Source organism: Rhamphochromis sp. 'chilingali' (genome assembly GCF_963969265.1).
Source record: "Rhamphochromis sp. 'chilingali' genome assembly, chromosome: 4".
NCBI classification, from domain to species: Eukaryota; Metazoa; Chordata; class Actinopteri; order Cichliformes; family Cichlidae; genus Rhamphochromis; species Rhamphochromis sp. 'chilingali'.
In genome coordinates this window covers 41,708,850-41,732,640 of record NC_137948.1, presented here as the reverse complement: position 1 = coordinate 41,732,640, position 23,791 = coordinate 41,708,850, and the positions used below count along the sequence as shown (strand labels likewise).

At 40.1% G+C, this 23,791-nt stretch overlaps 1 protein-coding gene across 1 annotated transcript; it reads left to right on the top strand.

Annotated features, from left to right (window-relative positions):
- The first annotated feature begins 674 nt into the window (after positions 1 to 674).
- Positions 675 to 20,644, top strand: wipf2a (WAS/WASL interacting protein family, member 2a). Its single transcript, XM_080881416.1, has 8 exons — positions 675 to 1,158; positions 7,573 to 7,709; positions 8,050 to 8,182; positions 8,806 to 8,916; positions 10,059 to 10,724; positions 12,305 to 12,532; positions 16,943 to 17,044; positions 18,610 to 20,644. The coding sequence occupies exons 2-8, from the start codon at positions 7,650 to 7,652 to the stop codon at positions 18,648 to 18,650; spliced, it is 1,341 nt and encodes a 446-aa protein (XP_080737542.1). The 5' UTR covers positions 675 to 1,158; positions 7,573 to 7,649; the 3' UTR covers positions 18,651 to 20,644.
- The last annotated feature ends 3,147 nt before the right edge of the window (positions 20,645 to 23,791 follow it).

The window sequence follows — 23,791 nt, the reverse complement described above, 5'->3', positions numbered from 1 at the left end:
TGGCCCAGAGACAAACATAGCTTAACGCTATATTTTTCATATTATTAATTTAATTTGATAATCACTTTAAACAATTTTCAGATGGACGCTAATTAATTCTATTATAGAAAGATTTGGTTTCCGCGTACCTCGTATTTTACCAAACAGACCCCTCAAGACAATTAATTCATTGTCTTGCCCTTTTATGCATCATGTTTTAGAAAGATTACACGTTTATTTGTTTCTCTGTTCTCACCTTTCCCACATATTTCATAATAAGAAAATAAGAATAAGAAATAAGAAAAAAAAAGACTCCACATCACCGTTTATAATTTTTAACTGCTGTTAACTGCTTAGACTAGAGGGAAACTCTAAATATATGAAAAAGTAACCGTTTACCTCAACTTCTAGCACCAAAGGAACCATAACAATTATTTCATACAGTGAAAGAAAATTTTCATCAAACACGAAATATATCCAATGCTCTACATCTTACGAAATATGAAAATTAGATCAACTGAACTGAAAATGTAAATCGTGACATTGACGTAGTCTAAACATTACACGTCCCATTAAATCAAACACGTTTCAGGACTGAGTTTTGTTAGTACACATATGACCTTGTTAAAGCTGGAATTTACGGCAGCGCATTAATGCACCGCTGTTGTGCTCCATTTTGTGTCGCTCTGCTTGTTTCCGGGTTTCCGAGAAGAGAGCGATAAAACGGTGTCAGCAGGGAGTATGGCTCTGCTGGCAGGTCAGGAGGGCAGGTAAAGTTTTCTATAGCTACCCAAAACTGATAAAAAGTGGTTCTCAGACGCGCCCAGCACTTTGTTTAATGCACTATTTATCTCAAAGACCTCTTGCGGACAGAGTTTGCAGGCAGCCGGACTGCGCTGACATTGACAGCTGGAAAGTAAACAGCTCGGTGCAAAGCAGCTAACTGCGGCTAGCTCCAGTGAACCCGCCGCTAGCCGATCTGTTGAAACCATCGACAGCTAGCTAGCTAACCTGCTAGTGTCGCTGGTAACTTACGCCAGCACAGCTCACCAGCACCCTCCCATCATTTTTTTGGAAGGGGGGTTAGACTCTCCCCTACGAAGGATTTCTACATCGACACTTCCCATTCATGTTGTTTAGGAGGACGAGACTAGCAAACATCCGCTTGTTCGAGCCAGGGTGAGTAAATTCGTAATGCTAACCAAGTTTAAGTTAGCCTCTGCCAGGTATGTATGCTCACTCTCCCTTTACCTGGGAGCGGCTACACAACCTGCCTAGGCCTTTGGATCATGTGTGTGACGAACGTTTATGTCACTGTTTTCATGTTTCTCTTAGCTGGAGGTCTGTCCAACAAAAACTATGTTCATGCAGTGGTGTGCAGAGGTATAAGGAATTATGTACATATGCGAAGGCATCAAATGTCACACTATAAAAAAAATCATCACTATATCGGTATTTAAATAGACGACTTTTGTCATTTCATACCCAAGTAGGGTAAACATCTCTCAAACACTGTAAGTAATGGAACTATCCGGTACACGGAAATATAAATGGTTATTTGCAAACCAAAATAGATGCCAGTTTTCGACTAATCGATTATTAGTTTCTGCCTCGTGTATTCATTAAGCTCAACGCAATAAAAATTTAAATTTCTACATAGTGTACAAATGTGTCTTCCATCCCTGGTTTCATGGTAGTTATCTGGTCTCTACATGTTGAAAAAAGCTGACAGTAGAAAATGTTGTTTTTTATTCTAAAGAATGTCTTGAGCACACAATTGAGGTTCTGTTTTAGTTATATGGGGCCATCTCCACCCCCCTAAAGCCTAGAAACACACACAGTGTTACAGGCCTGTAAGCTCAGCGTACTTCCTTAACCACAAAAGCATCCTACTTCCTCATACAGCCCTCCCTCTCTGGCTCTGTTTCTCTGTACATCGCCAGACTGTTGATGTGGGGAAACTTCTTGCCATCAAATGGCTGTTTACCAACTGTTTGGGTGAACAGTTTAATGGTGAGCAAATCTCAGCCTCATGACCTACTTAAGAGCTCATTTTTACTTGGATCTTGAATGGACAGGATTAGTTAGATTATGGGGTCAAAGGTCAGGGCATGACTGCCAACCATATGAGCATTTTTACTGCCTGGGTAATATTTGATTATCATATCTTATTTAAACCACAGCCTTTTTAGTATTTCTGAAGTCTTATACCAACAATCTGAGGTCTTCTTGGCTCTATACAGTGGGTTGTCACTTAAAGAACTGCAAAGAATTGTTAAAAGCATAAACAACAGTTACTAGTTCCAGTTTCTTAAATCAGAGATTTAAGATATAAAGATTAAATCAGAGATTTTGTGATATCTCATAATAAAGTAAATATGATGTGACGATGGATCCTTGAGTTGTGTAATAGCCATTTGCACACCTTTCTTGCTGGTTTAATTAAATCACTGTCACTGAAATAGGTCTATTTGAGACTACAGTTACTCTACACACCAGACAGGTCTTGAAATATTTGCTGACCCCCTACTCTCAGTTTTTGTAAATCTGCTGCTGTGCGGTTCGCTTTAACCCACGTCACTGCCTGACTAGCGAGCTTGCTAGGTAAGATTCCTTTGGTTTCCCTCGGTGAAAACCTGTCTCAGCTCTAAACCATGCTGCCCGAGGACTGGAGCATAAAAGAGGTGAGGGCGGGGCGAGGAGCCAACTGCCTGCATGAGGCAACAATGAGCCCAGACAGCTAACTGGTTTGGGGAGATCCAATGACCTCAGACACTCTTTGTGTGAAAAGCTTTGACATTTAGAGCAGTTTCAGTACAGGTGTATTATATGCAGGATGGACACAGTTTAATATAATATAATTAGCTATAATGTAAATTCAGTACAAATATTTTGGTAGTCTTTTCAAATCAAAACTTTCCAATACTGGAAAATGATGTCCATCATATAAATTCATGTGTGATTACAGGATTTAAAAAAAAAAAATTTATATAAATGAACAGGGGTCAAACAGAGCTGTACTTATCTCGCTAAACTGACTGTATAACAAGTTTTATATTTAGTGCACCTTCTCGCAAAGATGGGCAAAGTGCTATTCTAATTTCATAGTGGATGAAAACGCACTGTCCTGTATTTCTTCAGGTCATTATTGATCAATAATGCCTTGAATAACCTCGAAACGGCTAAATTATTAAGTAATCAACCTTTTTACTCTAAAACGGCCCCAGATTACAAGACTTGTGTCAGGAGTCAGTCTAATTCAAACAAATGTCAAGTGACCAATGTGATTTAAGTTAGTGGCCAGAGCTTATTGTATAGATAAAAACTCCAGTGTATTCCATTGTGTTACAGACTTGCGTCACCCTGTATTTACACCAACTAGTTCCTAGTTGGATTTCAGTGCCACTGTATTGGGAGATGAGACTGAACAGATGTTGAAGTTGGAGCCACTAAACATTGAACAACTTTTATTTCAGCTGAAATTACTGCAATAGAAAATAGAGGGAAGACTTTGAAACCAACTGAGTCTGTGCACTAACGGGAAGTGGCAGTGGTTAAACTGGCTATTTCATTAGCATTTGAGACACCTAGATACACTTATTACTTGTTAGATTTTGTTTCACAGGGGTATTGTCTATGACCAAATCAATAACTTAGTCATTGTCTGCATTATAGCTACCTGAAGCCATGTTTCTGGAGACGGACAAGTCCAAGAAAAAAATATGTGAAATTTATCAGTCATCTGTCATGGCTGATCAGCTAAAAACCCAAACGGGCCTATTCCAGTCAGCCGTTGACATCTCTAGTTCCCTCTGCAGGAAATCTGTGCAGGGAACAGGACGTTTTGATTAACTTGATTCTCTTACCCTTTTTCCACCAAAGGGACATAGTTCCAAATTAAGTTCAGGGGAGATCATTAGATTTCACAAAAGTACCCAAGTCATGCTGAGGTTGCAACGCAGCCATTTGGTTCATGTTACAGAGCTCATGACTGAATAAACATGGTGCAATGAAAGTTATTTTAGAAGTACATATTTCCAAACATTTACCTTTACTTGCATTACTTGCACTTATTCTCATGTATATATCTCATGTATATCTCATGCACATATCTTTCCACGTAGCACTTTTAATTCTTATCCCTACTTTTATTTTTTTCCATGTCTATTTAAGTGCTATTTATGACAGCATGTTTGCACTGAAGCACCGCAGCAATTTCCTAATGTTGTAAACCTGCTCAACATTTGGCAATAAACCCCATTCTGATTCTGATTCTGATCTGATTTATTTAAAATTACTTGAGTAGGGTTGGGGGTTGCCACCTCAGCATGCAGTCAAGTTCTATAGAGTCTTGCTAATGACCTACTAATTTTATACAGGTGTGTTGCAGCAGGGACACATTTGAGTTTTAGGACACCAGCCCTCGAGGTCTGGAGTTTGACACCCCTACTTTAGACCCACAGCTGAAAACCTTTTTGGTCTGTGGGTGGAGTAAGCCCTGAGATGAGATTTTTTTTGTTTTTGTTTTTTAGGGTAATATTCAGAGTAAAGTTGAGGCGTTGGATTCTTTCTGTAGAGACGCGTCTAAAGCGAGTCTACCTACCGAGTTCGAGGGACCCTCTTAGGAAACTGCCTACTGAGCATCATCCCTAAGAGCAACTAGCTTCAGGGGCTTTTATCTATTCGCAGTAACACAACACATTCACCAGCTGCTTGTTGGCATAACGTCAACTACAGTCATGACAACAAGACGGAAGATGCTTTGTTCAGTGATGCCGTTTGCTGTGTCTTGGCTTTCTTCATCCTAACTATAGAATTGGAAACGCAGAAATTGTCCAGTCTACACTAATAGAAAGTTGTGTATTACCAACATGAGAAGTTCTGTTTCGTTACAATTAGGTGTGTGTGTGTGTGTGTGTGTGTGTGTGTGTGTGTGTGTGTGTGTGTGTGTGTGTGTGTGTGTAGGTGTGTGTGTGTGTGTGTGTGTGTGTGTGTGTGTGTGTGTGTGTGTCATATAATCAGAAAAATCCTACAACTGGTTCAGTTCTGTCCTACAAATAGGTGGAGTCAGTTTCATCACCTTAAGCCTTATAAAATTGATGACGCTTTAAAATGAGTAATCATCATGTTGTGACACTTCATATTGGATTTACCCGAGGGCACCCTCCATTGTTGCACAGTTAAGGATTTACAAAAGATTGCAAGTGAAATTTGAAAGACAGAACAACTCTTGTCATTTCATCCTTTATCTCAAGCATCATGCTTCATAACAGTCTCGTCAACTGTACTGTGCAAACTGTCCCAATTCCCATGGGAGTAATCCAGGTCGCAGTTGCATTTAACAGTGACACAGGCACAAAGTGTAGAACATTGAAAGGAAACCATATGAAAACACTCAGCTCTTCACATTAAAATGAACATTCTCCTGTTGTTAGCTCTGCCTGGATGCTGGTTAAATGCATTGTTCTTATTTTGGATGTGAAACAAGTAGCTGATCAGTAGAAGGAAAAACAAAAACACAGGATTGATTAAATGTTTAATTATTCTTTGGATTAAAGATTGTTCTGAGGATCTGGTGCTTGCGCTTCTCTCCTTTTTGATATTTGATTAGCTTTCAGTTTTGAACTGAAAGAAACACATTCAGCACCACTTAGCCAAACCCGTTAAGAGTTGCTGCAGCTGTTGAGAGGATTTTAGTGAAACTTTGGGGTTTACAAACTGTAAACTTGTTTTAAAGTCTGGTTCATTGTTCAGATAGAGGAACCAAAATGCCTGGAAGGGTTGTGGGTTGGCAGGCTGTCGTTGTTTAGCAGAGCTTTTCATACAGACATCTACATAATGTAGTTGTTTAGTGTCATCGGGAGCAGTGTCGAAATGTAACAGCCAGTAATGTGGGCTCCTCTTGTTTGTGTTTGTGCTGTTCTTGGTCCACTAGCATAGCTCCTGCTGTGCTAAGAACATAGGATGTTTAACATACAACGAACTAAAATGCAGTGGTGTTCAAAACAGGTAAAATTATCCACTGCAATCATGGTGAGTGTTCCTTGTGGCTTTTTTTATTTTATTTTATTAAGCACATATTCTTTGATTTAAAAGTTGGTTTGAGTTAAAGTCTGTGGGATCATTACACCCACTGTGCAGTGCCTCATGAACGGCATAACATTAACATTACACCTGCTGTTGCTAGCCGCCATTTCTGCCGGTTACGCACCTCTAGATTTTTGTAGCCTACAACATGTGCCGGATCTGCTACAGGTGGGTTGAAGATATTTGTATATGATTGCATTGGTTTTAGAGCCATTTAATGATATATCAGTAAAGTAATGAACAGATTATACAGAGGGAAATGTTGCAACAGTTTGTGGAAGAAACTTTTGGGGGGAAAAGTTATAATTTCTTTGCTTCGGCTGTTTCTCCTCCCCTAACAGCGCTGATATACCAACAAATTTACATTACATTTACATTTTCATCATTTGTCTCCTCCTCATCTACATCTGCCTCCTATGCCATTAGACATGCAAGCCTCTTGTCTCCAGACAGCTCACAGTCACTTACTTCAAAAAACAAAATTCACTAGCACTGAACAAAACCGGCAGTTTTTACTCACAGGCAAGTTCGGGGCATCCTCAACAACTCGTCTCATAAGTGAGCTTTGCTGGCCCATATTGGACTTTATTTGAAAAGACAAGCAGACAAGGACACTTCATACACAATGAAGTTTTAACATTTTATAAAATATTAGACATATTTTTAATTCCTAATTTATTTTTAAGTGTTAATATTAATTAAATGCATAAAAATACAATGTATATACAACAATATCTTATATACACGGACAGCAGTAGAAGGTTTCCAGTAATCCATGGCTGTTATGGGGAAATACGGCATATCCAGCTGTTGCTGTTAAAGGGTACAGAAGGTTAAAAGGTTCTTGGTCCGTGTGTGTGTGTGTGTGTGTGTGTGTGTGTGTGTGTGTGTCTGTGTGTCTGTGTGTGTGTGCGCGCTCTTAATTTCTTGAAACTAGGGTTACATCATATTCTAGACTGGACCTTTTTTTTTTTTTTCTTTTTTTTTACTACTACTACACTGGTACAACAGTATGTGCAGTTTTACCCTTACTGCTAGTAAACCTTTGCTTCATCAGACAAAACTACACAGCTGTGGCTAGTATAATGTGAACACAGTGAAGCTGGAGGATGAACGCAAATTTTTCCACTCAATAAAAGTTAATGTAAGGGTTCCTGACAGTTAGGGTCAAAGGATGCTGTAAATGGACCAAATTTCAGTCAGGAGAACAACTGAGATAATCCATCCACCATACCAAGTTAGTCTGCACGGGCTGGGCTGCAGTTACACCGTGAGCTTTAAAACGTTGTGCTGATGAGTAGTGGTAATAAAAACCGAGAGAGACCGACAGTGATCACTGACTTTTTTTAGGGGCGTGTTCAGATTAAATAGAACAAGATACAAAACGTGTGTTTTAAAACAGAAAAGCCTTAATAAATGCAGAGTAGAAGCAGGGCTCATACGTCATCACTTAACAACCGAATTTGGCTTTCAGTTTTATCAGTTGAGATATTCTGTCATTTTCAGGAGCCAGTGTATTGTTCCAGAGACGGTGAAGTCACCGGCCTTTACCCCACACAGAACGGTGCCAACGCAGAGTCAGGATGCCTATTCCTCCCCCTCCTCCTCCTCCAGGACCCCCACCCCCTCCAACCTTCCATGAGGTCAGTGACCCGATCAAATATTCATCACAACACACTGCACTGAAAACTGACAAGTTATACACTTCCTTGTAGCAGATCTCTAATTTGACCTGAGATGTTTATATGTGCTGTGAGAAATTTGTTTATATTAAAACATGGTGCAAATGTGCACAAGACGTGCTTGTCCCTGAAACGTTTTTGAATTGTTAAGCCATGGGCAAAGTCAGATATAGAAGCTAAATTACCAAAAGCTGCTACTAAACTATATCTTTGTTTTAAGTCTGCATTGCGAGCTCAAACTTTTTTGTTCTAACTAAAGGAGCCGGAAGTTTGCTTGTAAAGTTTTTAACTGTCTCCACAGGCAAACACAGCTCCTCCCAAACTGAGCTCATCTGAGGCAAAAGGCAGAGGAGCACTGCTGTCAGACATCCACAAAGGCGCCAAGCTAAAGAAGGTCGGCCAGGTCAATGACCGGAGTGCTCCTGTTATAGAGAGTAAGTTTGTTTTATACACAAACTCAAATCCCAACTGATGTACTCCCTGTGAGTTGATTCAAAATCCTGACACCAGGATGGATGTCCTAAAATTATCTTGTATTTATATACTGCCAAATCACAACAATAGTCACCTCGGGGTGCTTAATATTGTACCAAACACTCGCTGACAGTGGGCAGAAAAAACTCCGTGACAGGAAGAAAACTCTGCCATCTGCTACAATAAGGTGGGGTGGTGGAAGTGGGGGTGGGGGGCACAGGACAAAAGACACATTGTGGAAATGCAAAGTAGGGTATAAACAAATAGATGTTGGGGGGAAAAGGTGAATGACAGCGCATGTTTGTTTTCAATAAGTCGTCTTGCTGTATGTCAGTAATGATGTGTGGTTTAAGAGTTCCCTTTAATTTTTTCCATTGTTGAGCGGTATATGTTTCAGAAATTTATGTAAAATATGTTTAAGTGGAAAAAGGAAACTGAACTTGACCTTTAAAATGTTAAATTAAAGAACAGTTTTTTTTCTTACTCTGCAGTGGAACAGCTTATTCCCATCAGTTTTCCATGATAAAGTCCCAGGTTCTCTAAATATTTGAATATTAAAATGTATTTCTGTTTGCCCCCCCAGAATCTGGAGGAGGTGGTGGAGGTGGTGGAGGTGGCGGTTTTGGAGGTGGAGCCCCAAAGGGAATGGGCGGCCTTTTCCAAGGAGGTGTGCCAAAGTTACGACCAATTGGAGGTAAAACATTTATGCTATTTAGCACATACGTGTTTGCCCCAGTTTACTGTATTTGGATCATTTTGTCAAAGAGCCGTTATCATTAGTGTGAGTAAATAACAAGGAGAAGAGAGGACACCTGAAGTCAGTCCTCTCGTACACATAACATCTGTCAGCAGATGATTCCAGAATAAGAAACGGCACATAAAGAGAGAGAATAAAGCTCCTTTGGCCTTTCTCCCGAGCTTGTACTTTTTATTTTTCTGTCCATCATTTTGTGGTTATAGAAATAAATAATTTACACTGCTACAAATTCACAATGCTTGGACCATTAATAATGAATGAAAGTCTAAAACGTACTATTTTAGTTGAATGTTAAATTATTGAACTGTTACACTTCATATGCAGCAAATAGCTTCAACCTTTAACTTCTCCTGCTGCTTGTTTGATATTTTTATAATGGAAGATCTTAGCAGTCAAAGGTGTAGCTCCGTGGAGAAACGAAAGTTTCCAACTAGTGTTAATGTAACCATAAGCTGGTCAAACTTGGTTACCCACCCCTTCACTAATTAAGCAATAATATACAGCAACAACACCACAAGACTGTACTGTACAGTTTAGCAAGAGGTTGGTATATAAAGCAGTATTATCGACGAATCAGTCAGCAACAGGTCTGACATGTGACTGATTTGTGCAAAAATCATCTGATTGTAGTATTTAACTCGTCCACATAGGGCTCGGCGATATATCAAATATATTCAATGTATCGTGAGATTTTCCCACGCATGTTGGTTAAAATGGCTTTATTGTAACCATCAAGTATAAGTTACCATGGAAATATTAAGCTGTCTGCGTGTAATTCACTCCGAGTTATTTTTTTCCCACATGCTGCGAATGCACCATTAATCCCCAACCAGGAAAAATTTCTAGCTGGCACACTGCATGGAGCGTGCGTGTTTATATATTACCTGATAGAGGAAAATATGGTGACAGCGCGAGTTTCAGAGCGAGAGTATGAGACTCACTGGGAGTGTTAAGTCATTCCCAATTCCTTATTATTTTGCTTCCAAAACAATAATACTTGCTTCCAAGAAACCAGAGTTGGTTTTTGTTGTATTTTTTTCCCAGTGCACTTAAACACTGCCTCTCTGTCTTCCACACAGACGGTCCTGCTGGTGGTTCACTGGGCAGATCTGCGCTACGGCCCCCGGGGTCCCGGTCAGCGGCTCCTCGTCCTCCCACAGGCCGGTCCACCTCACCGTCACCCCCCAACAAGCCCTCTCCACCAGAACATTCACGCTCACACCGCCCCTCGCTGCCTGACATATCCCACTCCTCCAGCGGTAGCAGTGGGATGAAGCACAGCACCTCTGCACCACCGCCTCCACCACCCTTTAACAGAGGTGGCCGTGGAAATGCCCCACCTACCCCAAGCCAGAAAGCATCTCTTGCACCTTCCTCATCCTCTTACAGCAGAGAGAAACCCCTTCCACCAACACCTGGAAGAGGCCCAGCCCCGCCCAGCAACGTAAAACCTCTGTCCTCCAGCAGACCACCTACTGGAGGCTCTTCTGCTCCTCCTCCTCCCCCGCCATACAGACCACACACATCTGGTGGTGTCTCTAATGGGCCATCCCACGGCGATGGAGGTGGAGCTCCAGAGCTTCCCCAGAGGAATAACTCCCTTCATAAAAAACACACATCAGGAGGCAGCAACCAAGGACGCAGCCATGCCCCACCACCACCTCCATCATTATCATCGTCATCCTCTTCTCAGCAGTCTAACAGACCACCTCCACCTGTCAGAGATCCACCTGGACGCAGAACAGGTACGTCCCAGAAATCTGTCAAAAGTGCAATATTGCCACTCACCACAATTTTTTCTTTATTTTTATCCTGTGATTGAAATTCTCTCGTTCATTCTCAATCATCTCTAATTTGACCTTCATGAAACCTAACCTCCATTGTTAACGTAATCCCTTAATCAGCTCATCGTTTGAATGCCCAGATTTACTTCATATAAACAATAAAGATATGGCTGAGTGCAAACTCCTGATTGTGAACGTTGAAGAAGACCTCATTATTCTTTATTTTGAGGAGAAATGTTTATAATGAAGGCAAAGCAAGCCTTGGCTCATTATCTCTGAACCTTTAAGGTACAATCCAGGATAACGCTGCAACGTTTTCTACACATGACGGGCTTCTATCCTCTGAATCTGAGAGTAGTGCAGAACGATACAAAAAATGTGCTTCGTCTTGTTCTGTGTGATGTATAAATCTTTCTTTTGGCTGCAGCATTTCATCAAGTTCCTGCATCGATTCTTGACAGTAGTATAATATTTCTTATAATTACAGCTGCTTTTGCATTTGGGAGAATGACCTTTTTTCCCCCCCTTATTTTGTCAACAAGTGACAACATGAGGATATTTTAATATGCGGAGCAGATATGCTGTTTTTTGGTATTTGTAAGTATGCTAAGTTGGGTGGATGCCATGTGGATGACACATCTTAGATGCTTCTGATGTTTACAAAACAAAACTTAAAAAAACTGGGGGATTTAGGACAGCCACACCTACAAAGTGCCCTAGTTACAGATGAAGTTCTCCACGTCTGACGTGTCAAATGATGATTTTGTTTCCGCTTCAGAAAAGATTTATGGCACACTGGGAACAGTCATAATTTGAATTCAAAGCAAATACACGAAACAGGAAGGCACTTGTTAGCTTGAGTTCTGTCTTGTGATTGAACGGTGAAACGATTTGCTACAAGGTCTCCTGGTTTCTCTGCATTCCTGTAGCCCTGTGGAATATTCCAGCATTCCTGCTCACCTTGTTTTCCCCCACACGCACTCTTAATATTAAGTTGCACAGACTTGTTTCAATCTCACTGTTCGCTGGTACTGAAGTCTCTATATTTTAAAAGTCAGTATGAGAACAGATGTTTGGGGTTTTTTTTTCCCACTGATGCAGTGACAGGAACTCGAAATGTGTCATGTGGCATATTCTAAGTTGCTTTGTTACAAACAGTAGCATTTTTAAGAAACTATATCATATCTGGTTTCATGATTGGTTATGAAACCAGCTGGAAGAAAGATGCTTGTAACGTGATGTTTCGCTCTGTTCTGCACAACATGCATGCACGTTTTTACTGACTGCTGAGTAACACTTGACTATATAAGTCTGTACTAAATGTAAAACAGTCATGGTCAGTACTTTCATTTCATATTTCTGTTTTAGCCCGTGTGTACAAACTTTGTACCCTTACAAGTTTTATCATGGTGGGGGGACCCTGGCAACTGATACATTAGACACACACAGACTTGACCAGATTCATTAAGATCACTGCCGTTCATCTGACCCTCAGTATGAATTCGTGATCACTTGTTTGTGTGTGTATGTTGTCCATGCAGCTCCCCAGGCGCCCACCCCTGGGTCTCGTAATGGCAATCGGGATGCCCCTCCTCCCCCACCCCCTTACCGTGGCCATAGCTCAGACTCCAGAGGCAATAAACCACCACCTCCTCCTTCCTCTTCCTCCATCTCATCTTCCTCCTCACGAACCCCAGCTGGACCCCCTCCTCCACCCCCGCCAGTCCGGAATGGTTACTCCTCCAGCTCCTCCTCCAAGTCCATCATAGGTGAGTGCGAAAAGACTGCTTCGGCAACATCTCCTTCATATTCCACTGTTGACAACTGCTAAATAACATCAGTTTTTAAAATCCTACTGAATCTAGTTCAATTAGATCAAATGGTGCCACAGTTCACAGCAGGCAGAAACAAAGGGATACAGGATTTCACCATTTATCAAGTTAAAATATTTATAATGAACTTAGCAAAATGATAAGAAAAGGATAACATCCCTAAAATTGTGACTTCAAAACTGTTATGTATAAATGTCTCTCTCCAGACATTGTTTAAATCCTAAAAAGATGAGCTATAACCATTGTAGTGTTACGTGTGAGATCTTATTTACATGACTTTGCTCACAGGTTAGACCTAAAATGGCTTAAATGTAGCTCATTACCTTTTTGCCTGGTTTTGTATGTGTGGAGGTATTCAAATTGGACCCTGACACCTCCATCCACACCCATCCTCTCTCTTTGAATTTTCTGCTACAGTCTCTTTGCATAGCAGCACTGGTGCACACAGACAATGTGTGTGTTCTGTTAGGCAGGAGTGGAAAACCCAGTGCTCCATTTGTAAATCAGCTAAGAACACAGAGAGGGTGCTGTACATGCTTCAGAAAATCAACCATAACTGGAGCACAGTGGACAACAGCCCAGTGCTTGCTGTTTAAACCAAACTGTGATCACAAAGAAAGAGTTTACATGAATCCACACTTGCCACTACTGCAGACCCACACAAACACAGGAAATGGCCAATGAAGGCTAGTGCAACAAAATGCACTGTGAGATAAGCAGAAATGAAGATGGATGAACAGGAGGCTGAACCAGATTATCATACTGCTGATAATCTAGTACTAATCTTGGATAAACAAGCCCAACCTGTTATAAGTAAATTGGTTATCCATGGTGTTACGACAATGTTGGTAGGAATACATTGTGATTAAGAGAGCATAACTACAAAGCCAGTTTATGTTTATCTCACGGTCTTACGTGGCTGCCGCAACACAAAATGTGGCCTTGTAAGGGATTGTGAAGTTGGTTTTTCCAATAAGAAATTAAGGCTGGAAGTCTGAAACTCACCAGAGTCACTAGAAGAAAAGATTTTGTGAGGCCTAGTAAAATAAAAGTGTTCATATCCTTATGGGGTTGGAAGGACAGTTTTGCCACATGCACTCAAAAACTCATTTATAATCAACAGTATGGTTGAAATGTTGAACACCTGGTGACGGGGTTGGTAGGGTTAGTAACCTGCTAACTAGATCTTACTTCCAGGGGATTTGTGCCAAAGACTCTTTTTGCCGGGAGGACGAATGGCAGCCGCTAGTGTTTTATGCCTGTGTAAATGTGTCTGGCCTACTGCTATAGTGTTGAACTAGGACGGTGGTTTCTGTTAAAGTTAAGTATAAAGTGAATGATAACTTTTTGGTAATTAAATTTAAATGATACTTAATTACAGTAACTGTGTAACTCCCATTTCATCCCCATTCTGTTTTAATGGAACGGTTGATAGTGAGGCAGATGAGGACCAAAGTTCCTTATCTGAGGCACTGTATGGTTTTTGTCGAGGGAGGTGCCGATGATTTCTCTTGAGATGGTGTCCTTATGCAGGCAGTCGGAGATGGAGAGGAAGAGGAGAGAATGTTAAATTGTCTTATTGCTCCATAAATGGCTTTTAAGTGGACTTTGGATGTTTACCCTTTCCTTTGATCCCTGAAAAGCTCGGATAATGTTTGAAAAAAACATCTCTCTTAATTTCAGTAACTTTGGGCACCACCAGTACATCTGTGCAGTGAGTAAACTGAACTCTGAGTGTCAACACTACATCCCCAAGTGTTGGTACCTATCTGAATGTGGGGTTCGATCTGACTGCTCTTTTAAACAGGAGATGAAATGCTGAGGCTTATATAAATAGCTACCACTTTTTCTGCTGCTTAACTACTCAAATTTGTTTATGATCTTGATGCGATGGAGGTGACGGTGACGAATCGCCGTTGATAGTCAAATCTCCACTGACACTATGCAAACTACCTTTTTGGTTTCCTGATTTGTCCACACATCAGGAAACCAAAAAGGTAGTTATGGGTGGTTCCTAGATTACTACTGAGGCTTTGTGTACTTACAATGTAGCTTGCCATCACCAGTGTGTGAATGTGTGTGTGAATGGGTGGATGACAGGTTGTGTAAAGCGCTTTGGGGTCCTTAGGGACTAGAAAAGCGCTATACAAATACAGGCCATTTACCATTTACCATTTTACTGTGTCAAACTTAAGAATTAAAAATGATGATAAAACCAAATCACTATTTATGTGGTTTGTATAAAGGGAGACTTGAGGCTGCAGACCATGGGATTTATAGCCTAAGATAGTTTGTCATCCTGTCCCTCAGCAACTCTTTCAAACTGAGTAATAAATGTCATAAGAGAGCATAAACAGTCATTGCTTGCATGTCAGGTGATTAGGGAATAAATGTAAATTCTCGACATGCCAACCACTACAAGAAGTAAATCATCAACCTGTAGGAAAGACTTTTTTTTTGTGCACAGGTTGACAGAACTGGGGGCTGAGACAAAGTAAGCAACCTGTACGACTTATTTTATTATTTGACAAACCAAAGAATACCATTTATTTTTGTTGTCTAGGCTTGATGGTTGGAGTTTGTGGCTGTAGGGAAGGCAAAGATGTTGTACGGGTGATCTGTAGTGGCTGGAATCTAAAAACTGAGCTGTGACTGAGCTCTGTTCATAATACAAAGGCAGGGACCAGTGACTACAGACTGAGAAGAAGGAATAGGGTAAAAACTTTCATGCTCATCAGCTAATTGTTTGAAAGAGGGGTTGAAAGATTTTTTTGGTTTTGTTTTTATTTATTTTTTGATATTAAAAAAACAAAAGCAAACTTCTGCCTGGTGGTTTAAAGTACTCCCTCTGTCAATGTATGTAGTGGTAATCTGTTCCTTAGCAGAGCTTAATATGATGTGAATATAACCTCAAAGGTTACATAATGTCATTATTTATGTAACAAAAACTAAGCCATATTGCAGAAGCAGTGTTGTTTTTTTTGTCTGTTTTTTTTAAACTAAGTGTACCCCTAATAATTCTGTAGGAATGAAAAGGGTAAGGCTTATCAAATGTACTTCATTAACTGATCACCAGCCAGTGTGAGCTCACCAGTAGAAGCAAATGTTTTGCAGCTTGCTTGCCTGCAGCATTCAGGTATGTGGTGACACAAGGCCAAGGAGGAAAGACGTAAATAATGATTGAGGAACAAATGTTGCTGCCTCGAAATGTCTGGCAATGGTTATAAATCATTTGAAGTCCATAATTCTACAGTGAACAAGCTTGGGATACATTCAACACCAGTACCAGTCTTCCCAGGAGTGGACATGAGTGGACAAAATTGCAACAAATCCGAGAGCGACACGTCAGACGCTACAAGCCTCAGAGCTACAAAATGTTAAAGTTCATGAACATGCAGTTAGAAAAAGACAACAAGTGTGAGTGGTCTAGAAGGCATAATAAAGCCCCTTCTTTAAAATAACATGGCATGGGTTTTTCTAGGAGAAACATTACGAGAAACATAACAATAATTTCAATAGTTTAGACACAAATTATTGTATTATCCTGTTAAATGAACACTGTATATTAACAGTAAAAACAAGCAGGACTGATGATCTTTGCTGCCTAGTGCCAGCATTAATGATAGTTAGTGGCTTTGGCTAATTAATGTTAACTTTTAAAAGAGAGAAAAGACGGTACATAGATTTAGAAACGCTCTTATATAGATGAAACTCACGTGAAAAACATGTTTGTCTTTTATTCTTTTGCACTGTGCTTATCTCTGTTTCAGTGCTATGTTTTGCTGTTTCACATGTTTAAAGGTTTAAAAAACATAGCTGCCGTCTGTGGGTAATTGCTAAGAATGAAATAATCTTAATTCATTAACAATAACGTTTATGATGATCAGGTTAAAATTTCATGATGATGGCTGTTTAATACCTCAGTATTTTTAATATAAGAGCTTTACTGACCTCGCAAAAGTTCTCATAAACACCGGGGTGTCAGCCTTTAACATGCTTCACTAAGTCTGTTATGCTGTTATTCACATCTGTTATGTTGTGTGTCAGCTGAAGGAGAAGATGATGTTACTCTGGGTGTATCAGTACTGTTGCAAATGAGTATGCAAGCAGTAAAAAAATCCATTAAAGCATTTGTTACTACACTTTGGTTAGGACATGATCTCTTAGCCACAGAAGTTTGAGATTTAACTTTTTCATTTTGCGTTTGTAGTAGTCATAAGTTATTAAGCAATTTAAACTGTCCATTGCCTTTTCTTTGTAAAACAAATGCAATTAATATTTAAAACTTGTGACTTGATGTGTCTGCACATTTTAAAACGTTTATGTTTATTCTCCTTCCTCCTACAGATGATTTTGAATCCAAGTTCAACTTCCACCCTATTGAAGACCTTCCACCTCCAGAGGAGTACAGGCCTATCAACAAGGTCTACCCCAGCAAGACCAACACGGGTATGAGTAACACTATGAAGCACATTGCTCTCTCCCTCCACTTGACTTGTTTTGTCAGGAATAATAAGACACTGCATTCTCATGGAGAATATAGTGTTATTGTCAGACACGGTCACTTTATTTACCCAGATCTCATGTGCTAAACACTTAGAACAGCAGTAAAACAACAAGGAATAAACAAGAAGAAAAGGTTATGATCTGTGTGGTATGACTGAAGCATGACCCACAGTGTAAATGTAACACAATGCCAGCTCCCCTTAAGATTCAGTTAAGTCGTGGACAATTGTTTTATTGCCATATAAACTGCTCTGTTTGTGTTATGTGTCAGGATGCAGCCATAGGGGAAGCTGGGTTTCATGAAAAATTACCCTGAGCTGCTGTGTGTGTGTTGTTTAGACACTATCCTAACAGTTTGGTTTACATGCGTCTTTTAGAGCTGTTGGCACGTGCTCCACATGCTATGGAGTTGCTCTGGAAAGTGTCTTCCCTATAAATTCAGTGTTATTATAGCAGCATTAACATAATTAATAATTACTAGAAACTAGTTCTTCTTCTCTGCCTATAAAATAAGTATATATTATGCACACACCTAAGTGTAAAAGCACTAATTAACAGGCAATGGTAATTTGCAGTGTAGGAAACAAATTGTCTTCTTAAAATATTGATGTGATATCTTTATGATGGTAGTATCCTGCCACAAATAGAAATGCTAACATTATATTATACACATATTCAGTGACTCACACAAGCTGCAAACGTATTCTTCTGTTTTTTTACAACATGCCAAAAGAGAAAGGTATAACGCAACGTTGACCTTTGTTTCACAGTAAAGGTTTACCACCAACTTAATCACAGCTTACCTACTTCCTTATAATGACTACTTGAGTTTTGTGAAACTAAATATTAACCTGTTGAGTTGGTGAGGGGGGAGTTTAAGTCTTAGGAGCCATGATGTTTCCAGGTTGAATCAAACGCAGGATTATCATCTCAGCTAAGAGATTTATTGGAGACAGTCTTTGCATTTCTAAAGTTATCAACGCTGAATTCACAAATCAATTTCATGAAAATGGAAACGAGGGCAACAGTTTTAGCTTCTTCAGTGACCTACCAGTGTATAATAAACATTAGCAAACTGCTGTTGATAACGCCATGCAGTTCAGTTAGTAACACAAGGATGTCATTTGTAAAACCATGTCAAAAGTACAGCTGTAGATGATGCCTTCCACCTTTGGCTTCTGGGTAACAAGGAAAAGAAGTACCTTCACAGAGCTCCCTGGTTGACAGCGCTAACTTAAGATTTTGATCTCGAAAATTACAGCTTATTAACTCAAAATTTTGAAATTTCTAGTCTACTGTGGTTGAAAATGGTTCTCTGTGAGTTGTAAAATAATAGCGGACCTTCTGTCAGGGCTTAAGGTTTTAAAGATTTATTCATTGAACTGTTTTTTGGTTTTGAACTTCTGTCACTTTTCCAGCTTTCTTCTCAAAATGTACAATTTATGCCCTTTAGACCAGTGTGAGGACTGAGCTGTAGTTAACTTTGTCTCTCCACCTTCTTTCCTCAGCCGTAAGAGGAGCTCCTCCAGCGCCGCCAGTGGGCAGGTGAACAGACCTCAGTTCGGGACTTGAACTGTGTCGTTGAGGAGGAAGCGGTGAAGCACTCGAATCATAAACACACTACATCACAAACATACACTAACATTGAGCCACCAGCTGGAAGCATCAAGGTGAACACAAAGGAAACACTACTACACCACGCAGGTTTGACACTACTCAGCGGTCACTTTCAGTCTTTGCACGAGAGAACAAAAACCACTGCCTGGGACCACTTTGATGACGACTCTGCTGACTGAATGCAGAGGCTTCTGTTTGACATATCGGGACCAAACTCCGAACACTTCCAAATCTCTGCATTCCATCTTTTTTTATGCTTATTCAGAATAATAATAAGAATAGTTGTGATTTTTCAGAATAACATATTTTCTTTTTTCTGTTATGTTATTGCTTTTTGGTGTCAGCATTAATTTGTAGGGAATATGAGCAGATAAACTCAGGTTTTTCCCTAAAAATTTGTACTGCCACACATGTGGGGCTTATTGTCGGTTTGTTAATTAGTATTTGTCTTGAATAGCCATTCCATCAGTGCCAGGTAAAGGTGTGCTTGAGTCGGTGTGCCAAATGCAGGTGGAGTCTCACGAACGGTTCACCATGACAGCAGTCGCCACACACTTGTTCTGACATTTATAATTCTTTGATTGTAGTCTTGCCTGTTTTTGTAACTCTGTCCTGTATCTGGGGTTGTTCATATTTGCATCTTCAGATGATGTTGCACAGCAGCTAAACTGCTTAACCGAGACACTGTGCATGACCCTGACATACGCACCTTCAACATCAGGACTACATCATGTTGATGCAACATAAAACTGATTTGCCCCTGATGGTTCTGACAGGTTTCCTTCACATAGCCAGCATATTTCTTCAGGCTCACTGTGGGTTCTGTGTGGGCCACATTTTAGTCCAACACTAATTATTTGTTTACTGGACCAAGGTTTGCAGACCATTTTTGGAGGAGTTTACAAGGGATCATCTCTGTTTTCGCAGGAATCTTCTTCAAGGGAAGTTGGTCTGAAAGCTCAGCTCTGCTCTGATTCATGATTTGCTGCTGGTGGCCCTTTCGAAGAAGGACCTCATAGCCAGAGAAAGATAATGTGTTGTTGAATTGCTATGCAAGCAGCAGTTTGTAGAGATTGTAGATGGTAGCAGCTAACCAAAAACAAAAATCTTAAAAAAAAAAAAAAAATGCAGGAACACTTAAGTGCCAGAGAATTGTTGGAATATATATGGAGGTCCTCTCTTTTCTCCCTTTGAAAGCATCAAGCTTCACTTAAAACACTAATGACATCATTTTCTACAGTGCACAGCACAAAAAGTGAACAAAAAGATCCTGGCTCAGGTCAGACTGTCCATTCTCAGTGATGCAGCGCCTCCTGCTGGTATTTGCCTTACACAAATCTGTTGTCACTCATCGGTACCAGTGATTAGTTTTTTGATGATGATGACGACGACATATATTGGGGGAAGATGATGACAACGGAGTAAATAAGAAACAAGTCTATTTGAAAATGCAATAAATATTGTATATTTACTTTAAGGAATATGGTAATCATAGTTATTGATCTATTTTTATGTTGTAAAAAGCTTGTACTATAGGAAAAGACATGATTAAGAGTTCTAACAATGTTCCAGTGGGTGAGCTTTGGTCTGACAGACTGGATTCTTGTTGCACTTCTCTGGACATTTGGCCATAAAGGTGAATGAGCTGAATTGATGTATGCGAGGTTTTACCAATGAGCCAACATTTTTGGGGTCTGGTTTTCAAAAAATCAGATCGGCAGGTAATTTAGTGAAGGTGATAAGTGATGCACCTCTGCTTCTTTTTCTGGATCATGTTCACCTTGATACACAGATGACCCCTCTACTTATCTCATGTTCTCACCTTGTCCACTCTGAAAAGCAAAAACCCTGTGGTCATTCACGTTATCAGCCATGTTTTTATCATTTGAAATAATTTCAAATAAATATATTCCTGTTGGGAAAGGGTACCTGATTCATTGTCTGTTTCTTTATGCTCAGTTTCTGTATTTGTAGCTTTTCTTCCACTTGCACAATGTTTTACTAAATTAGCTGTCAGTACCGAGTTCTGCCATTTCATGTAGTGGATGCTTGGCTGGTATCGTTTCTCTAAACATTAACACAGCTTAAATCTCATTTAGATAGATTTCTAGATTTCAAGAGCAATAATTAACTGTGCAGTTATTAAGCGTATGGTTTTGTGAAGAGTAACTTTGCCACCACGAACCTACTAAGGCTTATGAAGAACGTGTAACATTAAACTGTTTGAGACTTGAAAGTGGAATATTTGTTGTGAACATAGTTGTAGTTAGTCCTTGACGTTACACTGCCACCTTCTGAGGTCCTCCAATGTCTATGAGGCTTTGTCCTAAAGTCCTGTTGTTCTCCAGAGTATTTATGTGTTCTTAGAGCCTGTCAAAATCTGAGTATACTCCGCTTGCACTTGCTTCCACTCTCAGACCTAATGTGACGCCCGCGTCCTCGCAATGGCGGGAAACCTGGTATAACGTGATCTGTTAGTCCCACCCACTTTAGCGAACGGCGCGAAGGTAAGACGTACAGAGGCAGCTAAGAGGATGAATAAGAGGACTGTTTTAAGCTGACATTTTCATTCCAGGTAAGTCTTTATTGTCAGTGATTTGTTTTCGTTAAAAACAAATTTGGGTTGAATCTTATGAGTAAACCTTGAGGTGTCTGGGATACTTTAATGTGCCTTTCTATTCATATCTAGCTCGTAACTGTCAGTGCAGCTGGGCTCGACCTACCAAAGCCTGAATGTGCAGATATTTTGTAGCGTGTCATACAACAGCTCAAGTTTCTTGTAGTGCAGCTATCCCATCTGTTGGGTAAACTGTGGCTTCAAGAAACAAAATCAGTCAGGTGAAGGTTTGAAGATATTTTTTTCTTATTATCAAAATATCCCACATAATAGAGCTGTGTGAGGAAATATAAAATACCTTAAACTTTTACCTTAAATTCTTTAATGAGACTTCACTTGCAACTAACATGGACAGTATACTGTGTGGGAACCATGTCATACAAACGATTAAAGAGAGTAGCTGCTAATGGCGTTTGTAATGTGGACTGTATGGAACCGCCTTTCGCAGAGGAACAGGCTACTCTAATAACATTGGACCAGTAATTCTTACGGATTGCGTTACAATTATACCAATATTCACGGCAACAGTGACACGTGATGGTTGTTTCCCGAGAGGACGAACCTCCACCCAAAAAAGTATAAACATGTGTCCTAGCACTTCAAAGCGACTGCAGAAAGGACTTCCTACTAGAAGGTGTTTGATATCATAAACCAGAATGTGCTCAAGACACAGTGGCACTCACTCTGTATATTCGCAACGAAGATATACACATGAAACGTCACTGCGTTCTTACGCATGCGTAGCAAACACACACTTCCCTGTCAACCATTTGACAGCCGCCCATTGGTCCTCTCAACTGATCCGCCTCCATTAGATGTAAATGTTTCGCGGGAACATTGAAGACGTGAAATAACCTAATCTGTTCTCGTGAGAAGGTTCTGGATATCAGTCCAACTGAGCCCGTATTGAAGTAAAGTTTTCGTATCCTGGTTGAACAAATTTAACTATGTTCGAAAAAACGCTCTTTTTGGCTTTAACTTTCGCGTTGCTTCACACCGGTAAGTGCATTTAAGAGTACGCCACTTTGGAAGCTACACGGACACGGTTATTTTTCTGCTTTGAGCCCAATGTGGCAACACTACTTTGGGTTTCACGAACCCTTTAAAAGAGGTTACTGCGTTTTAATTGATCTGTGTGCTATTCAAACTCTCCCACCTCACTCGACTCGTTGAAAGCTAAGGCTAACAGAGCAACAGGTACCTGTGCTCTGTTTAGCTAACTGCTTTTACAGTTTTGAACTTAGTTTTTCTTTTGAACTGAGACCTGATGTGTATATACAGTGTAGTAAACCCAGCATAACGCCACAAATGTCAATTTTAAGGCGCTAAGCAATTGTTTAGCAAACGCTAAACGATTGTTGTTATTGTGTTGTGGCTACCTAGGTTGCTTGTATTACCAGTTTAGGATTTAGAAACTCTTCTTTCCAAATTTGGTGAAATCTTTGTCTAGCTTCTCTCTTTTAACTTGGAAGATTTTATACTAATTGTATATTTCATGTGGTACACAGTGCAATAAATACCCAAGTAAGCAAGTTCTTGATTGTTTTGCATTCCTCACATTTCATGAGTGAACTGCCGCAGGTCTGTCATTTGTATGGTTTACTCACAAGTGTGTGAAATAATCGTGATATAAAGAGTCTGGCACAAAACAAACAAAAGTCTCTGAAATGATCCTCGTTTAGAAAAGAAAAAGATTATGAGGAACGTGCTGTGTACAATGATAGAAAACTGTTAGGAAGTTTGTAAACTCTGTCAACAAAAAAGCTATTTGAGGTCTTGGGCTGTGATTCAAAATATTGCTTTTGACAACTTGTATAATCAAATAACACACAGGTGTCAAACTCGGGCCCACGCGCCAATTTAGCCCGCAGCCTAATAGACCCTCTGCACGAGAAAATGCTGACTTCCTGGTTTGAGACCGGATGTGGGGTTGTACATTTTCGGTAGCTTTACTTTGCGGTCAATCACTACTGCGAAGATATCCTCCAAAATCATGTCCAGAACTCGAAAACGGAAAGATGGCGTTAAGTTACAAAGAGCAGAAGGTGGGAACACTCACCACTGTTGTGTCATAAAAAATCTAATGATCAATTTTGACGTTTAAAGAGTTTAGATCGATCAGTTGTTTACATCACTCAACACAAGCAGAACTGCATCACTGCAGAAGACGCATCGTCCACATTCAGAAGCACATCTCTGTGTAGTGACTGGTCTCATGATTTAAACAGGCAAATGTTCAGCATTCAAACTACAGGTGAAGAACAGTCAAACCAGATGTTTCCCGTTATGTCGATATCAGCTAGTCAAGTACACACCTACACAGCATGTTAACAAACCCTGAAAAAAGCCACACAAAAAATGAATGATTGCTGGTAACGGTTTCTATACATTAGTATTTACGAAGGTTATGTTGTGACTTACCTTCAAAATTACAGCGGTCCCTCGCTATAACACGG